Source organism: Pristis pectinata, chromosome 11 (genome assembly GCF_009764475.1).
Source record: "Pristis pectinata isolate sPriPec2 chromosome 11, sPriPec2.1.pri, whole genome shotgun sequence".
NCBI lineage: Eukaryota > Metazoa > Chordata > Chondrichthyes > Rhinopristiformes > Pristidae > Pristis > Pristis pectinata.
This window is the reverse complement of record NC_067415.1, coordinates 62,686,445-62,704,677: the sequence shown is the minus strand read 5'-3', so window position 1 is coordinate 62,704,677 and position 18,233 is coordinate 62,686,445. Positions and strand designations below refer to the sequence as shown.

The following is an 18,233-nucleotide window of genomic DNA, read 5'->3' as shown; positions in this document are numbered from 1 at the left end:
TGTAATAATACGTAAAATAAAAGTAAAAATGTTAGTATGTTAGAATTCAAAAATGTTAAACCTTGAACATTAACCCCAAAAACTAAACTCTTCATGTGTGTGTGGCAAAGTCCCAAACTCCAAGTTCAGGAATGGTTCTTAAAGTTCAGTTCCGCAAGCCATAAGGTGAAACATGAGCAAAGGCTGCTTTAACAACCACCGTTGTCTGAAGGTAAGACGTAGATGTAGAGAAACATAGAGAGAGTAATTACGAAGTCCAAATGTTCCACGATGGAACCCAAACGACACTTCAGTGTTTACTCGGTAGTGACTTCCTCACCCCGAAAAGCATCCGAATCGTGGTCGTCCACACACAAATACCTGTTTCCTTCTACAGGTCAGCAACAAAGTGAACTCCACCGGATTACTTCCAATTTCCATACATGGATTTCTGTGGCAGACACAGTTATTGTTTCTCATCCATCGATAGAGAAACTAGCAGGCTGGTGTCTCTCTCCCTTCTCTCTCTCTCTCCCTTCTTCTTCTGACTTCTTCAACAACATCATTACGTCCTTTATCTTCTATTGATGTAAGCACGCCCCACACACACACACACACACACACACACACTCTATCTTAAAGGGACATTCACTGAGTCCGTAACACTAGCTCATTGTGGCCTTTGCAGTTTATTTGTCTACCTGCACTGCACTTTCTCTGTAACTGTATATGCTGTATTTTTTTTCCTCTCATGTACTACCTCAGTGTCTATATATATGGTGTGATCCATCTGGATAGCATGCAAACAAAAGCTTTTCACTGCATCTCAGTACATGTGACAATCATGTCAGTAGTGTCAGTTGGGGAGCATTTTGGGTCCAGTGACCATAATTCTATTAGTTTTAAAATAGTTATTGAGAAAGATAGGACGGATCCACAAGTTAAAGTTTTAAATTGGGGCAAGGCCAATTTTGGAGGCATCAGTCGGGATCTTGCAGAGGTTGAATGGGTGAGACTATTTGCTGGTAAAGGGATGACTGGCAAATGGGAGGCTTTTAAAAGTATAATATCAAAAGTCCAGGGGCAGCATGTTCCTATGGGTGAAGGGCAAGGCTGGGAAGTTTAGGCTGACAAGAGATACCCTGGCTGACAAGAGATATTGAGGCTTCAGTCAGGAAAAAGTAAGCATACACTGAGCTTAGGCAATCGGGAAAAAGCGAATTCCTCTGACTATAAGAAGTGTTAGGGGTACACAAGAGGAAAATCAGGAGGGCAAAAAGAGGGTATGAGATGAATCTGGCAGGTAGGGTTAAGGAAAATCACAAGAGATTCCAGAGGTATTTTAAGAGTAAAAGGGTGGCAAGGGAGAGAATAGGTCACCTTAAAGATTAGCATGTGTGGAGCCACAGGAGGTGGGCGAGATTTCTAATGAATATTTCTCAACAGTTTATACTGTGGAGGAAATGATGGATGCAAAAGAAATGAGGGAAATGAGAGATGATGTCTTGGATCAGATACGAATATCCAGGGAGGTTATGGCAGCCTTGGGGTGCATTAGGGTGGATAAATCCCCAGCGCTTGACCGAGTGCATCCACAGACCTTATGCAAAGCTTGAGAAAAAATTGCAGAGCCATTGCAGAGATATTTGCTTCATCTTTAGCCACAGGTGAAGTTCCAGAAGACTGAAGGGTGGCTAATGTTCTACCAATATTTAAGGAGGGCAGCAAAGACAAGCCAGGGAACTACAGGCCAGTGAGTCTGACATCTGTGATGGGTCAATCTTGTACTGGATGGGACAATATCTATCAACAGGATCTATCAACATTTGGATAGGCAAGGTCTAATTAGGGATAGTCAGCATAGCTTTGTGCATGGGAAATCATGTCTGACAAATCTCTTGAGTTTTTCAAAGAGGTAACGAAAAGGATAGAAGAGGGTAGGGCTGTGGACTAGCAGCTTAATGTTTTGGGGTACAAGTGGTTTAGGCGGGAGAGAGGCAGAGGAAAGAGAGGAGGATGAGTTGCATTTTTGATTAAGGGGAATGACACAGCAGTAGTCGCAGATGAAATTACTGAAGGATCATCCGGTGAGGTGGATACCTATGGGTGGAGCTGAGAAATAAGGGAATGATCATATCATTGGGGTTCTACGACAGGCCCCCAAATAATCACTGGGAATTAGGGGCACAATTATGTAGGGAGACTGTGGAGAGCTGCAAGAATAATAGGGTGTCATAGTAGGGGATTTTAACTTTCCTAATATAGACCATACTGTTATGGGCTAAGATAGGGTGGAAGTTGTTGTGTGTTCAGGGAAGTTTCTTTGGGCAATATATAGAAGGCCTTACTGTTATACACGTCCTTATAGAGGTGTATAAAACCATGAGGGGTATAGATAGGGTGAACTCACATAATGTCTTTCCAAGGGAAGGGAAAGTAAAAACTAGAGGGCATGGGTTTAAGGTGAGGGGTGAAAGATTTAAAAGGGACCTGAGAGACAACTCCTTCATGCAGAAAGTTGTGTGTATATGGAATGTGCTGCCAGAGGAAGTGGTTGAGGCAGATATAATAACAACATAAGACATTTGGATAAGTATATGGATATGAGGGATTTTGAGGGATATGGGCTAAATGCTGGCAAGTGGAACTAATTTGGATAGCACCACGGTTGGCATGGACGGGTTGGGCCACAGGGTCTGTTTCCATGCTGTATTACTCTACGATTCTACAGTAATAAACCAAATACCAAGTTAAAACAAGCAAGTTCAGTGGGCAGGGCATGTAGGAAGAGGACAGGGAGCAAGGAAGGTCTGATAGACTAAAGTGCATTAATTTTAATGCAAGAAGCCTTACCGGTGAGGCAGATGAACTCAGGCATGAATAGGTAAATGAGACTTGGATATTAATTTTAGTCCTGCAGTTGGAACTTTCACTGGAGAGATTCAAGGTTGAAGCTCTATGAAAGATCAGCATGGATCTAAAGCATTCAGGAAAGTCTAGAGAAATTAAAGAGGAGACTGAAGTTTCAAGAACAGAATTCAGGTGGTTTATAAAAAAAAGATGGTTTTAAAGTGCTGGGTAGCATAAAAGGAAACAATCAGTTTGAATGACACCAGGAAGAGAAGTGATGATCAAGAGTTTAATGAAATTTTATGGTCAAAAGAAGCTTGAAATAGGCAAACTGAGGAAGGGTGAGTGGAGAAGTGGAGAGGAGAGGCAGAGAACAAATGAGATTAGTGTAGAAGGATGCTTGATGGCGAGCAGAGACATGGTGGGCTGAGAGACTTGCTTCCATGTTACACTATTCAGTCAGCTTAACATTGATGATGGCAAAGCCTTTAGAAATATCAATTGAGAGAGCATTGATTATCACCTGGAGAAAAAGGAATTAATTAAGGCAAGCCAACACAGATTTGTTCAGGACAAATCATGTTTAACCACCTTGACTGTGTAACACATAGAGATGATGAGGGTAATGAAGTCTATGTGGTGTTTTGATAAGGCACCATACAATAGCATTACTGACAAAGCTGAAGCATATGGCATAAAAGTGTAGCCATGTGGCTAATAGTTAAACCTCCACCAAATCTTATGTGAAAACTAAGTGAAGCAGACAACTGAATAAGCAGAAACCAGCCTGGCAAATTAGCAGAATAACTCATTACGTGTAAGTAACAGTGTCTTCACCTTTTCAATTGACTTAATTTGAGGGTTCTGAATATTCTAGAAGATCAGGAGAAAACAAACAAAAGAAGAAACATTGAGCATATAAGTAGTTCCAACCCAGGAACAACCATTACAGAAGGAGGACCCTGAGTTCTGAACGAAGAGAAGACGACAACCCATCTCACCAGTTCAACCCTCGTGGATTGCACCTAAGTTCAAGCCATAGGTTTATTTTTAACGTAATGAGTACCAAGCTAGACGAGTGAGTTAAATGCAAAGTTTCAACTTATAAGGATTGATTGAATGTCTTTAAGTGATTTGCATAGTAATAAAGCCCAAGTTGTAAAAAGTTACAGAGAAAGGCCCAGTGGGTAGAACTAGTGAGAGGCTCCATTAGAGAGTAGGTGTGTTCATTGTGAGCTGAATGGCCTCCTACTATACTGTAACCATTCAATAACATGGGGGCAAGTATAATTATTTTGTTGTGAAGCAATTTTGTCATGTGCATAGATCAAAAATTAAGTAATTCTAACCTTTGCACCTATATAAAGTGGCAATCATTAACAGTGAATTTCTTACCTTTTTGTAAATCATATGGCACATTGCTATTCTTAGTTTCATTCCGCTCCTTTGTACATGAAAGAAATAGAGGTGATGGAGAACTGCCAAAAACAATGTACAAAGCGATAGGCCAGCAGCATATCCAAAGGCAATTTTAGAAGCCTCTGTATCATCCATATTGTAATTTTCAAAATAATTAATAATTTTTCCCAACATAATAGGCTGAACAACTCTTATTATTTCCTGAAAAGAAAGACAAAACAAATCAACAATATATTTTGAAAAACTCAAATATTGGAACAAAAATAAAAAGCTATCATATTAGGACTATTTTTGTTAAGTATCTAACATATTTTTCTTTTGAAAACAAATCAAAACAAAACCAACCTAAGTATTTTTGGTTATAAAATTTAATCAAAAAATTTGATATGTCTTGTAAGGTAGTGGGGTTGTTTCTTCAGAAGAATATATTCAAAGCATTTCTCCCATCCGCATCAGCCCCCACCTTTGCTTGTATTTGGAAGAGAATACTTTACAGAGGGGGATAATTTTTCCATATTGTAAAATGTTTTCCTCCTTGAGCATCCTTTAGTCTTTCATTTGATAATGAATTAATGTAACATGACTCATACAGAAGTGAGTAAAGATAGGGGCAAGAGATTCCTCAGGTATTTAGACTAACTCCCCACGATTTTACCTTCTGAAAATGGTCATTTATGGATGGGCTCTCCTGTCTCCTGAGCCAAAAATGGCTAGGGTTCCATGTTCAAGGGGCTAAATTCACACCCACAAGAGACAGGCAGCCTCCAGGGAAATGCCTTCGGTTCTCTGACAACTACAGTGGCATGCAAAAGTTTGCGCACCCCTGGTCAAAATTTCTGTTACTGTGAATAGTTAAGCAAGTAAAAGATGACCTGATTTCCAAAAGGCATAAAGTTAAAGATGACACATTTCTTTAATATTTTAAGCAAGATTACTTTTTTATTTCCATCATTTACAGTTTCAAAATAACAAAGAAGGAAAAGGGCCCGAAGCAAAAGTTTGGGCACCCTGCATGGTCAGTACTTAGTAACATCCCCTTTGGCAAGTATCACAGCTTGTAAACACTTTCTGTAGCCTCCTAAGAGTCTTTCAATTTTGTTTGAAGGATTTTCGCCCATACTTCCTTGCAAAAGGCTTCTAGTTCACAAGATCACAAGATAAGGGAGCAGAAGCAGGCCATTCGGCCCATCGAGTCTGCTCCAAGGAAAAGGGAAAAAGAAATGGGGTGGGAAAAAAAGAGAGAAAAAAAAACTATTCTAATCCCATTTGCCAGCCTTATCCCCATATCCCTTGATACCCTGACTATTTAGATATCTGTCTATCTCCTCCTTGAATACCCCCACTGATCTGGCCTCCACTGCTGTGCGTGGCAAGGAGTTCCACAATTTCACCACCCTCTGGGTAAAGAAACTTCTCCTCATCTCTGTCTTGAAACTGTACCCTCTAATTCTAAGATTGTGCCCTCTGGTCCTGGACACGCCCACCAAGGGAAACAGCCTAGCCACATCTACTCTATCCTTACCTGTCAACATTTTAAATGTCGCTACGAGGTCCCCTCTCATCCTTCTGTACTCCAGCGAGTACAGTCCAAGAGCCGACAAACGCTCATCATACTTAAGCCCTTTCATTCCTGGAATCATTCTCGTAAATCTCCTCTGAACCCTCTCCAACGTCAGCACATCCTTCCTAAGATGCGGGGCCCAAAACTGCGCACAGTATTCCAAATGAGGCCTCACTAGCGCCCCGTAGAGCCTCATCAACACTTCCTTACTTTTATACACTATACCTCTCGAGATGAATGCCAACATAGCATTCGCTTTCTTAACCACCGATCCAACCTGGTGGTTAACTTTTAAGGTATCTTGTACGAGTACCCCCAAGTCCCTTTGTACTACCGCACTATCAATCTTCTCTCCTTCTAGATAATAATCTACCCGCTTATTTCTACTTCCAAAGTGTACAACTGCACATTTCTCAACATTGAATCTCATCTGCCATTTCCTTGCCCATTCTCCTAAACTGTCTAGGTCCCTCTGCATTCTTTCTATTTCCTCTATGCTCCCTACTCCTCCACTTATCTTGGTGTCATCCGCAAACTTAGCCACACAACCATTTATTCCATCATCCAAATCATTGATGTACAAGGTAAAAAGGAGAGGCCCCAACACCGACCCTTGCGGCACACCACTAGTAACCGGTAACCAACCACAACGAGATCCTTTTATTTCCACCCTTTGCTTCCTGCCAACCAGCCAATTCTCCACCCATTTTGCTACCCTGCCCATAATTCCATGACCTCTCGTCTTATTAATCAGTCTCTTGTGAGGCACCTTATCGAAGGCCTTTTGAAAGTCTAAATACACAACATCTACCGCCTCTCCCTTATCCACCCTACCTGTGATTTCTTCAAAAAACTCCAATAGGTTGGTCAGACAGGACCTCCCCTTCACAAAACCATGTTGACTAGGTCCTATCTTGCCTTGCGCCTCTAGGTATTCGGTAACCTCCTCCTTGAGGATTTACTCCAATAATTTTCCCACCACTGACGTCAGACTAATAGGTCTGTAATTGCCTTTGTGCTGCCTCCCACCTTTCTTATACAACGGAACTACATTTGCTACCCTCCAGTCCTCCGGAACCATGCCAGAATCTATCGATTCCTGAAAAATAATCGCCAACGCCTCCGCTATCTCCACAGCCACCTCCTTCAGAACCCGGGGATGCACCTCATCCGGTCCGGGAGACTTATCAGCCTTAAGCCCCTTTAGTTTTCCAAGCACCTTCTCCCTATTAATCTCAATTGAACTCAGCTCCAATTCGTGAGACTCCTGACTAATGGGCACATTGCTTATGTCCTCCACGGTGAAGACCGATGCAAAATATTCATTCAATTCCCTTGCCATCTCACTATCATCCATTATAATACCTCCTGCACCGTTATCAATTGGTCCTATGTCAACCCGTGTCTCTCTTTTATTCCTTATGTATTTAAAAAAACTCTTAGAATCCTTCCGAATGTTGTCCGCCAGCTTCCTTTCGTAACTCATCTTTGCTTTCCTAATGACCTTCTTAGTTTCTCTCTGCAGATTTTTAAAATCGTTCCAATCTTCTGTTTTCCCACTAATTTTTGCTATTTTGTACGCCGCCCCTTTTGCTTTTATTTTATCCTTCACCTCCCTCGTTATCCACATCTGTGCCTTTTTTCCATTCAAAACCTTCTTTTTTCTTGGAATGTATCTGTCCTGCATTGTCCTTATTTCCTGTAGAAATTTCTTCCATTTTTCCTCTGCCGTCCCTCCAGCTAACTTACTCCTCCAATCAATTTGGGCCAACTCATCTCTCATACCTTTGTAATTTCCCTTATTCCACTGAAATATCGATACACCAGTTATCAGCTTCTCCTTCTCAAACTTGAAACTAAACTCAATCATATTGTGATCACTTGTTCCCAGTGGTTCCTTTACCTTTAGTTCCCTAATCACCTCGGGTTCACTACACAGCACCCAATCCAAAACAGCCGATCCCCTGGTGGGCTCCTCAATAAGTTGCTCCAGAAAAACATCCCTTAGACATTCCACAAACTCACTCTCCTGAGTACTACCGCCTTGCTGCATTTCCCAGTCCACCTTCATGTTAAAATCCCCCATAATTATCTTCACATTGTCACTCTGACATGCTTTTTCTATCTCAATCTGCAACTTATGGTCCACTTCCTGACTGCTGTTCGGGGGCCTATATATGACTGCTATTATTGTTCTTTTACCCTTGCTATTTCTCAGCTCCACCCATAAGGATTCCACCTCCTCTGACCCAATGTCCTTCCTTTCTATTGATTTTATATCGCTACTAACCATCATGGCCACACCTCCCCCTCTGCCTACCCTCCTATCCTTCCTATATACTGTATACCCCTTGACATTCAGTTCCCAATCACATCCATCATGAAGCCACGACTTAGTGATTGCAACGATGTCATATTTATTAACCTGTAGTGCCACTAGGTCATCTACTTTATTCCTGATGCTACGTGCATTTAAATATAGTATGTTTAGACTGGTATCTGCTATTGATTTTATTGTACCTCTATTGATCAGCAGATTATCCTGACTTTCTACCTGTCCATCCTTCTTACTATCTTCGCTACCTACTATCTTAGACATGTTCGTGTAGACCTCATCCCCTATCCTAACATTCGGTATCCGAACATCCTCATCCCCGATCCTAACATTCTGTATCCTAACATCCGGATTTGTTGTACTTCTATTATTCAGTAAATTATCCTGACTTATCACCTGCCTGTCATTCTTGCCATCCTCAATGGATTCGTTTCTATACACTTTCTCCCTCACCTTAGCATCTTGTAACCTAGCATCCTGGTTACCATCCCCCTGCCAGATCAGTTTAAACCCTCCCCTACAACTAAATTAAACATTCCCGCCAGGATATTGGACCCTTTGGAGTTTAGATGCAACCCATCCTTAGCAAATAGGTCTTGCCTCCCCCAAAAAAGGTCCCAGGTATCCAAGAATCTGAAGCCCTGCCCCTTGCACCAGTCACTCAGCCACGCATTTAACTGCCAGAGCTTTCTATTCTTCCTGTCATTGATACGCGACACGGGTAGTAGTCCTGAGATTACTACCCTTGAGGTCCTACTTTTCAACCTTCTCCCTAATGCCTTGTATTCCTCCTTCAGGACCTCTTCTCTTTTCCTACCTACATCATTGGTACCTACATGTACCAAGATTTCTGGCTGCTCACCCTCCCCCCTCAGAATATTCTCGACACGGTCTGTGATATCCCGTACCCTGGCACCAGGGAGGCAACACACCATCCGAGACTCATTATCGCTATCGCAGAATCTCCTATCCGTACCCCTTACTATCGAATCCCCAATAACCACTGCATGTCTCTTCCTCTGCTGGACCACAGTATCAGACACGGTGCCAAGGTCCTGGCTGCTGAGGTCGTCCTCTATGAAGTCATCCTCTCCAACCGAATCCAAAATGAGATATCGGTTTTTGAGGGGGACTGCCACTGAGGTGCTGTCTACATAATCTTTATAACTCCTGTCTATCTCCTGCTCGCTCTCCCTAACCAACCGAAGGTCATCCAGCTGCTGCTCCAGACTCTCAATCCGTTCCTTGAGGAGCCGCATCTCGGTGCACTTTGCGCAGATGTAGTTATCAGGGAGTTTGGTCGTCTCCCAGGGGCCCCACATCTGACACTCCAAACACAACACTAATCCCAGATGCATACTGCTGAATATCACTGAGCTCAACACTAAACTAAACTAATAACTCACCCCTCTCTATAATCTCGCCTCTTTCCCGCTCTCGCCGAAGCCCGTTGAGCCAAAGCCGAACCCACTCTGCTCCCTCACACTCAGCTGCCCGCTCCGACGCTGCCCGCTAGATATGCTAGTCTGCTTTTTAATCGCCCGCGCGCTTCCGGGTGACGTCACGCGCCTGCGCAGTCACTCGCCGCTGTCCCGAACGCTAGAAAGAGAAAAAAAAATAAACCTCGTTATTTTCCGGCAATCTCCGCTCTCTCGTCGCTGGAAAGAAAACTTGAAGGCGAACCTTCGACTTTTAAATCGCCCGCGCGCTTCCGGGTGACGTCACGCGCCTGCGCAGTCACTCGCCGCTGTCCCGAACGCTAGAAAGAGAAAAAAAAATAAACCTCGTTATTTTCCGGCAATCTCCGCTCTCTCGTCGCTGGAAAGAAAACTTGAAGGCGAACCTTCGACTTTTAAATCGCCCGCGCGCTTCCGGGTGACGTCACGCGCCTGCGCAGTCACTCGCCGCTGTCCCGAACGCTAGAAAGAGAAAAAAAATAAACCTCGTTATTTTCCGGCAATCTCCGCTCTCTCGTCGCTGGAAAGATTCGTTCTGTGAGATTCTTGGCCCATCTTGCATGCACTGCTCTTTTGAGGTCTATCCACAGATTTTCGATGATGTTTAGGTCGGGGGACTGTGAGGGCAATGGCAAAACCTTCAGCTTGTGCCTCTGGAGGTAGTCCATTGTGGATTTTGAGGTGTCTTTAGGATTGTTATCCTGTTGTAGAAGCCATCTTCTTTTCATTTTCAGCTTTTTTACAGACGGTGTGATGTTTGCTTCCAGAATTTGCTGGTATTTAATTGAATTCATTCTTCCCTCTACCAGTGAAATGTTCCCTGTGCCACTGGCTGCAACACAAGCCCAAAGCATGATCGATCCACCCCCGTACTTAATAGTTGGAGAGGTGTTCTTTTCATGAAATTCTGCACTCTTTTTTCTCCAAACATACCTTTGCTCATTGCAGCCAAAAAGTTCTATTTTAACTTCATCAGTCCACAGGACTTGTTTCCAAAATGCATCAGGCTTGTTTAGATGTTCCTTTGCAAACTTCTGACACTGAGTTTTGTGGTGAGGACGCAGGAAAGTTTGGAGAAAAAAGGGTGCAGAATTTCATGAAAAGAACAGTGTAAAAGATGGAAATAAAGAAGTAATCTTGCTTAAAATATTAAAGAAATGTGTCATCTTTAACTTTATGCCTTTTGGAAATCAGGTCATCTTTTACTCGTTTAGCTATTCACAGTAATAGAAATTTTGACCAGGGGTGCCCAAACTTTTGCATGCCACTGTACATCCAGCAAAATGGCTATATGAAAGACTGATCTCAAGGCATTGCTGAAACTGTAACGCATAAACTTTAGGGACTTGTATATTCTTACAGCTTTTGTAGTGACTCATAAGAACATAAGAAACTAGGAGGAGAAGCATGTCACATGGCCAGTCAAGCTTGCCTCAGCATCTAATATGATCAAGTTTACTAATCTAATCATGCATGTTTTCATCCAAGTCATTTATATATATCACAAACAGCATAGGTCCCAGGACAGATCCCTGCGGAACACCACTAGTCACAGACCTGCAGCAGGACTAAGTCCCATCCACCACTACCCTCTGTCTTCTAAGGGCAAGCCAATTTTGAATGAAAATGGTCAGATCACCATGGATCCCATTTATCTTAATCTTCTTGATGAGCCTACCATGAAGGACCTTGTCAAATGCCTAACTAAGATCCATGCAGACAACATCCACAGCTCTAGCTTCATCGATCACCTTCTTAACCTCCTCAAAAAGCTCGATCAAGTTAGTAAGACATGACTTGCCTCACACAAAGCCATGCTAACTGTCCTAATTAGGCCATGGTTTTCCAAATGCTCATAAACGCTATTCCTAAAAATCCTCTCCAATAGCTTCCCTACCACTGACATGGGACTCATCAGTCCGTAATTTCCTGGATTATCCCTATTTCCCCTCTTGAACACAAAACAACATTAACTATTCACCAGTCCTCCAGGACCTTGCCTGTAGCTGGAGAGGACGTGAAGATCTTGATCAAGGTCCCAGCAAACTTATCTCTTGCCTCTCTCAATATCTGGGGTATATCTCATCAGGCCTGAGGACTTATCCACCTTAACCTTCCTCAAGAAACCCAACACTACCTCTTTATGTCAAAATGCCCTAGCATATTAGCATGCTCCACACTGATCTCACTATCCTCCTTGGTAAATACCGACCCAAAGTACTCATTGAGGACCTCGTCCACATCCTCCACCTCCAAGCACATGTTCCCTCCTTTATCCTTGAATGGTGCTACCCTCTCCCTAGTTATCCTCTTGCTCTCAACGTACATATAGAATGCCTTGGGATTCTCTTTAATCCGACTTGCCTAGGACTTTTCATGGCCCCTCATAGCTCTCCTAATTCCCTTCTTGAGTTCTTTTTTAGCTTCTTTATATTTCTCAAGGACTCTTTATATTTCTCAAACAGATTTTAGCTTCTGAAACCTTACATACAGTCCTGATAAAGGGTCTTGACCCGAAATGTCAATTCTTTATTTCCCTCCATAGACGCTGTCTGACCTGCTGAGTTCCTCCAGCATTTTGTGTGTGTTGCTCCAGATTTCAGCATCTGCAGAATCTCTTGTCGTATGCTTCTTTTTTCTTTTTGACCAAATTCACCACCTCTCTAGTCATCCAAGGTTCCCTTATCTTACCATCCTTGTCCTTCCTTCTTACTGGAACATCCCTGTCCCGTAAAGTTGGTCTTTAAACACCTACATGTCAGATGTGGACTTGCCCAAAAACAGCTGTTCCCAATTAACTCTCCCTAGTTCTGTTCTGCCCTGCCCCAATTACAACTCTCCCGTAAGGTCCATACTTATCCTTATTCATAGATATCTTAAAACTTAAGCTGTGACCACTTCTTCCTCAATGTTCTCCCGCTGAAAGGTCAGTCACCCGGTCAGGCTCATTTTCGTAATACCAGATCCAGTATGGCAATTCCTCTGGTTGGACTACCTACATACTGATATAAGAAATTCTCTTGGATGCACCTAACACATTCTGCCCAGCCTAAACCTCTTGCACTAAAGAGGTCTCAGTATATATTGGGGAAGTTGAAGTTACCCATGACAATAACCCTCTTGTTTTTACACCTTTCCCTAATCTGCCTGCATACCTGATCCTCAATGTCCCAGAAGCTACTGGCAGATCTGTAGTATAATCCCTTCAGAGCTATTGCACCTTTCTTATTTTTAAGTTCTACTCAATATAGTCAGTGGATGAGCCCTCCATTATGTCCCCACTGAGTACAGCTGTGATATTATCCCTGAATAGTAGTACAATTCCTCCCCCTCCTTTACCTCCCTCTCTATATTTTCTAAAATATTGAAACCCTGGAACATTAAGCATCCAGTCCTGTCCCTCTCTCAATCAAGTCTCTGTAATGGCCACAAAAACATTGTTCCATGCACCAAGTTCATCACCTTTACCCTTAATACTCCAAGCATTAAAATGAATACACTTCAACCGGTCCATGCCACCGTGTCTAGTACCTTGCTCCTGCCTGTCCTTCCTAACTGACTTACTGGCCATAACATCTACCTTCCTCTCAATCTCTCCATTTTCTGACCTGGTGCTCTGGTTCCTATCCCCCGTCAGTTTAAATCCTCCCAAGTAGCACCTGCGAACCTCCCCACCAGGATATCGGTTCCCCTCCAGTTAAGTTGCAATCCGTCAGAAGAGGTTCCAATAATCCAAGAACCTGAAATCCTGACCCTGCACCAATTCCTCAGCCACACCAATTCATCTGTTCTATCTTTCTATTCCTGCCCTGAAAAGTACATGGCACCAGGAATAACCTAAAAATTACTACATTCGAGGTCCTCTTTTTCAGCCTCTTTCCTAACTCCCTATACTCACTGCGCAGGACCTCATCCCCCTTTTTACCCATGTCATTGGTAGAAGTTCCTATGCAGCTCAAATGAATGCCCCCTAATCTTGTCACGATGTTCCCTGATTCAAGAATCTCCCTCTAGTAGAAACATTTCAACATCTACCCTGCTATGACCTCTTGGGAGCTTTTATGGTTCAATAAGGTTATCTCTTATTCTTCTAAACTCCAAAGAATATAGATCTAATTTCTTTAGCCACTAAGAATTGGCCTAGAGAATCTCCTTTGGACTGCCACCAATGACAGTATATCTTTTCTCTTAAAGAGACCAAAACTATGCACAGTACCCCAGGCGTAGCCTCACCAGTACCTTGTACGACTGTAACAGTATTTCCCTATTTCTAAATTCAAACACTCTTGTAATAAAGATCTACAAGCCACTTGCTGCACCTTTTTGTAAATCAAAACACAAGAATACCTAGATCATAGACAAGAACAATGCATCTTCTGACATAATCCAACCTCCTTTAATTTCATCTAATTTTATTTGGGCATTATTCTAACTCTCTGTTTGTTGCTAGGTCTTGGTCAATTATTCTGACTTCAAACTGCAAAAAACAATTATCAAGTTTGGTTAAATCTCCGCACTGCAGATTCCAAAATGCATTCTAATTCTCGTATGGGCCCAAAGTAATGCCTGTCCTTTCGTAGCTACATGGAGCAGTCTGGTATCACTCCCCTACTCTTTCTCTACTGCATCGATGACTGTATTGGTTTTGCCTCCTGCACCCGAATGAAACTCATCAATTTCATCAACTTCACTACCAACCTCCATGCTGCCCTCAAATTCACTTGGACTATTTCCAACACCTCTCTCCCCTTTCTGGATCTCCCTGTCTCTGTCTCAGGAGGCAAACTATCCACTGACACCTACTACAAAACACCAACTCTCACAGCTATCTACACTACTCTCTTCCCACACTCCCTCTTGTAAGGACAACATTCCTTTCTTTCAGTTTCTCCGTCTCCATTGCATCTGTTCTTGAGGTGAGGCCTTCTGTTCCAGGACATCTGACATGTCCTCCTTTTTCAGAAAACAAGGCTTCCTGCCCCACTGTGGTTGATGGAGCCCTCACCCATATCTCCACAATTTCCCACACTTCTGCTCTTACCCCACCTCCCCTCAAACAGAACAGGGATAGATTTCCCTTGGTCCTTGCCTTTCACTATGCATCCAGCACATCATTCTTCAACATTTTGGCCAGCTACAACATGATCTCACCACCAGCCACATCTTCCCCTCCCCACTCCTTTTTGCTTTCTGTAGGGACCACTCTCTCGTGACTCCCTCTGCACACATCCCTCTCCCTCCCCAGGCACTTTCCCCTGCAACCGTAAGAGGTATAACACCTGTCATTGCACTTCCTCCCTCACCACCATCCAGGGCCCTAAAGAGCCTTTATAGGTCAGGCAGAGACTCACATTGCACCGCTTCCAACCTTGTTTATTGCATTTGGTGCTCCCAATGTGGACTCGTCTATATCAGTAAAGATCAAGTGCAGACTAGGCAACACCCTGTCTACCTGCGTCGCCACTTTCAGGGAATTATGTACCTGTACCCCTACATCTCTCTGTGCTACAACACTCTCCAGGGCCCTACCATTTACTATGCAAGTCCTACCCTGGTTTAACTTACCAAAACTCAACACCTCACACTTGTCTGTGTTAAATTCCATCTGCTGTTCACTTCCTCAGTTCATCTAGATCCTGTTGTAATCTTAGATAACCTTCTTCACTGTCCAGTGATTCCAGTATTTTCAGTTTATGTTTCAAATTTCCAGCACTTAAAGCCTTTTGTTTCAATTACACCTCAGGATCTTGTATGTTTCACTTGGCAAGTACCATAAAGAGGGCATGTTATATTTTTTTGATTATCTTATTTTATTTGATGGTCAAGAAATCAATTTTTCGTTATTTCAGATACTTGTGGTCATATTTTGTAAGTGTGTGGGGTTCTTTGATGGATATTTTTGAGTTCTGAACACAGTCAGAATTTTCTCATTGAAATGAATGGAAACGCTTTTTTGATTTATACACTTTTGCTCAATTTAATTAAACTTCCTGGAACATAAGCTTTTTGTAAATCTAGAAATACTTTAAATTGAGGAGAATATGCTTCTGCAAGGTAGAACATTAACAAACTAGTTGTCTGAAAAATCAACTTCTGTGCTGTACATGTGTAATTTTGGGGTGAGAGAGGAAGATTGAACCAAGAAAGAAACTAAGACTGGAAAAAGCACATAGAAATGTGGAAACATAGAAAAATGGTGCAGAAGTGTGCCATTCATGAGGAGCAAAGATAGGGTGAATGCACACAGTTTTTTTTCCAGGGAAAGGGAATGAAAAACTAGAGGGCTTTGGTTCAAAGTGAGTGGGGAAAGATTTAAAACGGACCTGAGAGGCAACTTATTTACACAGAGGGTGGTGTGTATATAGAACAAGCTGCCAGAGGACATGGTTAAGACAGGTACAATAACAACATTTAACAGACATTTGGACAGGTTTATGGATAGGAAAGGTTTAGAGGGATATGGGCCAAACATTGGCAAATGGATTAGCTTAGATGGGCATCTTGGTCGGCATGGATGAGTTGGGTCGAAGTGTTGTATTACCCTATCAGTCCATCAAGCCTGCTCCAACATTCAATATGATCATGGGTTCTCCAAATTCAGTACCTTGTTCCTATTTTCTCCCCACATCCCTTGATCCCTTTCGTCATAGGAACTATAACTAACTCCTTTTTATATATGTTTTTTAATGATTTTGCTTCAACTGTTTTCTCTGGGTAAAGAAATTTCTCATCTCAGTTCTTATCCTTAGATTGTGATACCTGGTCCTGGTTTCCAACTTCTTGTATCTACTCTGTCCCGTCCTGTTAGATTTCCCTAAGTTGCTAAGTTGTTCTAAGCAGCAGCAAATATAAGGACCAATCAACCCAATCTCTTTTCATACTTCAGTCCTGTTAAGTATGAATCAGTCTAGTGAAACTTCACTGCACTGAACCCGCAGCATAAGGAGACGAAACCCGCACACATTACTCAAGATGCAGTCCCACCAAGGCCCTGTACAAGTGCAGCAAGATATTGCTGCCTCTGTACATAAATCCTCCCGCTATGAAGACCAACATATCATTTGCCTTCTTGTGCCTGCTGAACTTGCATGTTTACTTTCAACAATTGGTGCACAAAGACACCCAGTTTTCTTCACCTCCCTTCCCAATTTATTGCCATTCAGATAATAACATGCCTTCTGTTTTTGTCACCAAAATGGATAACTTCATATTTTTCCATATAATACTGTATCTGTCATTTTTTTTTATTTACAGCATGGTAACAGGCTCTTCCAGCCCAATGAGTCTGCACCGCCCATTTTAAACCCAATTTAACCTACCCGCACATCTTTGCCATGTGGGAGGAAACCGGAGCACCTGGAGGAAACCCACACAGCCACGGGAGAACGTACAAACTCCTTACAGACAGCGACGGGAATCGAACCCCGATCGCTGGTGCTGTAATAGCGTCATGTTAACCGCTACGCTAACATGCATTTGCCCACTCCCACAACCTGCCCAAATCACTCTGGAGCTTCTCAGCATCCTCCTCACAGCTCACACTCCATTCATCTTTGTGTAGTCTGCAAACTTGGATACAGTACATTTAATTCTGTCATTAATATTAATAATTCCGTTATTAATATGTATTGTGAATACAGGTCCTTCCTGGTTACGAACAGCTCAAACATACAAATGAGCATTTGGGAGACTGGTGAGATCAATGGGGATGGATTTGCCAGCTCTTGCCGGCATCTTCTGCCAGATGGAAACAGGGCACTTCCCTGTGCCTTCACTCCCCAATCCCTCCCAAGCTGCAAAAATCAGGGGCTGGGTCGAGCCAAGCAGAACTGGGAGCACTGAGTGAACTCACCATGTCAGTGAGGCTGACTGGTGGCTGCTCTTCCCACACCTGCTCATTCTCCTGTCACAGCTATGATCCTCTCCCACATACTGTTTATGTTCATTTCCAACTTACTAACAGTTCAGGTTACTCAGGAATGGAACCCTGTTGTAACCTGGGGACTGCCTGCCACTTAGGAAAATACATGTTTATTCCTAGTCTTTGTTTACTGCCTGCTAATTAGTTCTTAGATTATCCCTAATCCCATGTGCTTCAATTTTGCACGCTAATCTCTTGTGTAGGACCTCATTGAAAGCTTTCTAAAAAGCCAAATACATTATGTCCACTAGTTCCCCTTCACCTATTCTGCTAGTTACACGGTCAAATTCCAGTGGATTTGTCAATCATACTTTCCTGTCATAAATCTGATTTTGTCCAACCCTATCATTATTTTTCAAGTGATCTGTTATTACATCTTTTATAATGCATGGTGTGAAATATTTCTGTAGTAAGTTAACCACAATGCTTTATTTTCAGAAAGTTGTGGTGATGGCTGAACTGTGATAAAAATCAGAAGCTGCATTCCTAAATCATCATGATTAACGTAACATCAAACATATTTTATTCTCCCGGAGATGTGTGAGGGGAGGGATTTATTGATTGGATTATTGAGAAATACCAGATTTCTCTATGATCAATGTTTTTTTTCAGGTTTATTATCACTGACATATGTCGTGAAACTTGTTTTTTTGTGGCAGCAGTACAGTGCAAGACATAAAAATCACTCCAAGTTACAAAAATAAATAAATA

General features: G+C 42.5%; 1 protein-coding gene across 4 annotated transcripts in view; it reads right to left on the bottom strand.

The window, feature by feature from the left end:
- The window catches only part of abcc4 (ATP-binding cassette, sub-family C (CFTR/MRP), member 4), a 353,844-nt gene that overhangs the window by 272,641 nt on the left and 62,970 nt on the right, over window positions 1-18,233 (bottom strand). For all 4 annotated transcript variants that reach the window (XM_052025926.1, XM_052025927.1, XM_052025928.1 and 1 more), the window contains exon 4: window positions 4,225-4,449. In XM_052025926.1, coding sequence (XP_051881886.1) covers window positions 4,225-4,449 — 225 coding nt within the window. The remainder of the gene's footprint in view (window positions 1-4,224; window positions 4,450-18,233) is intronic.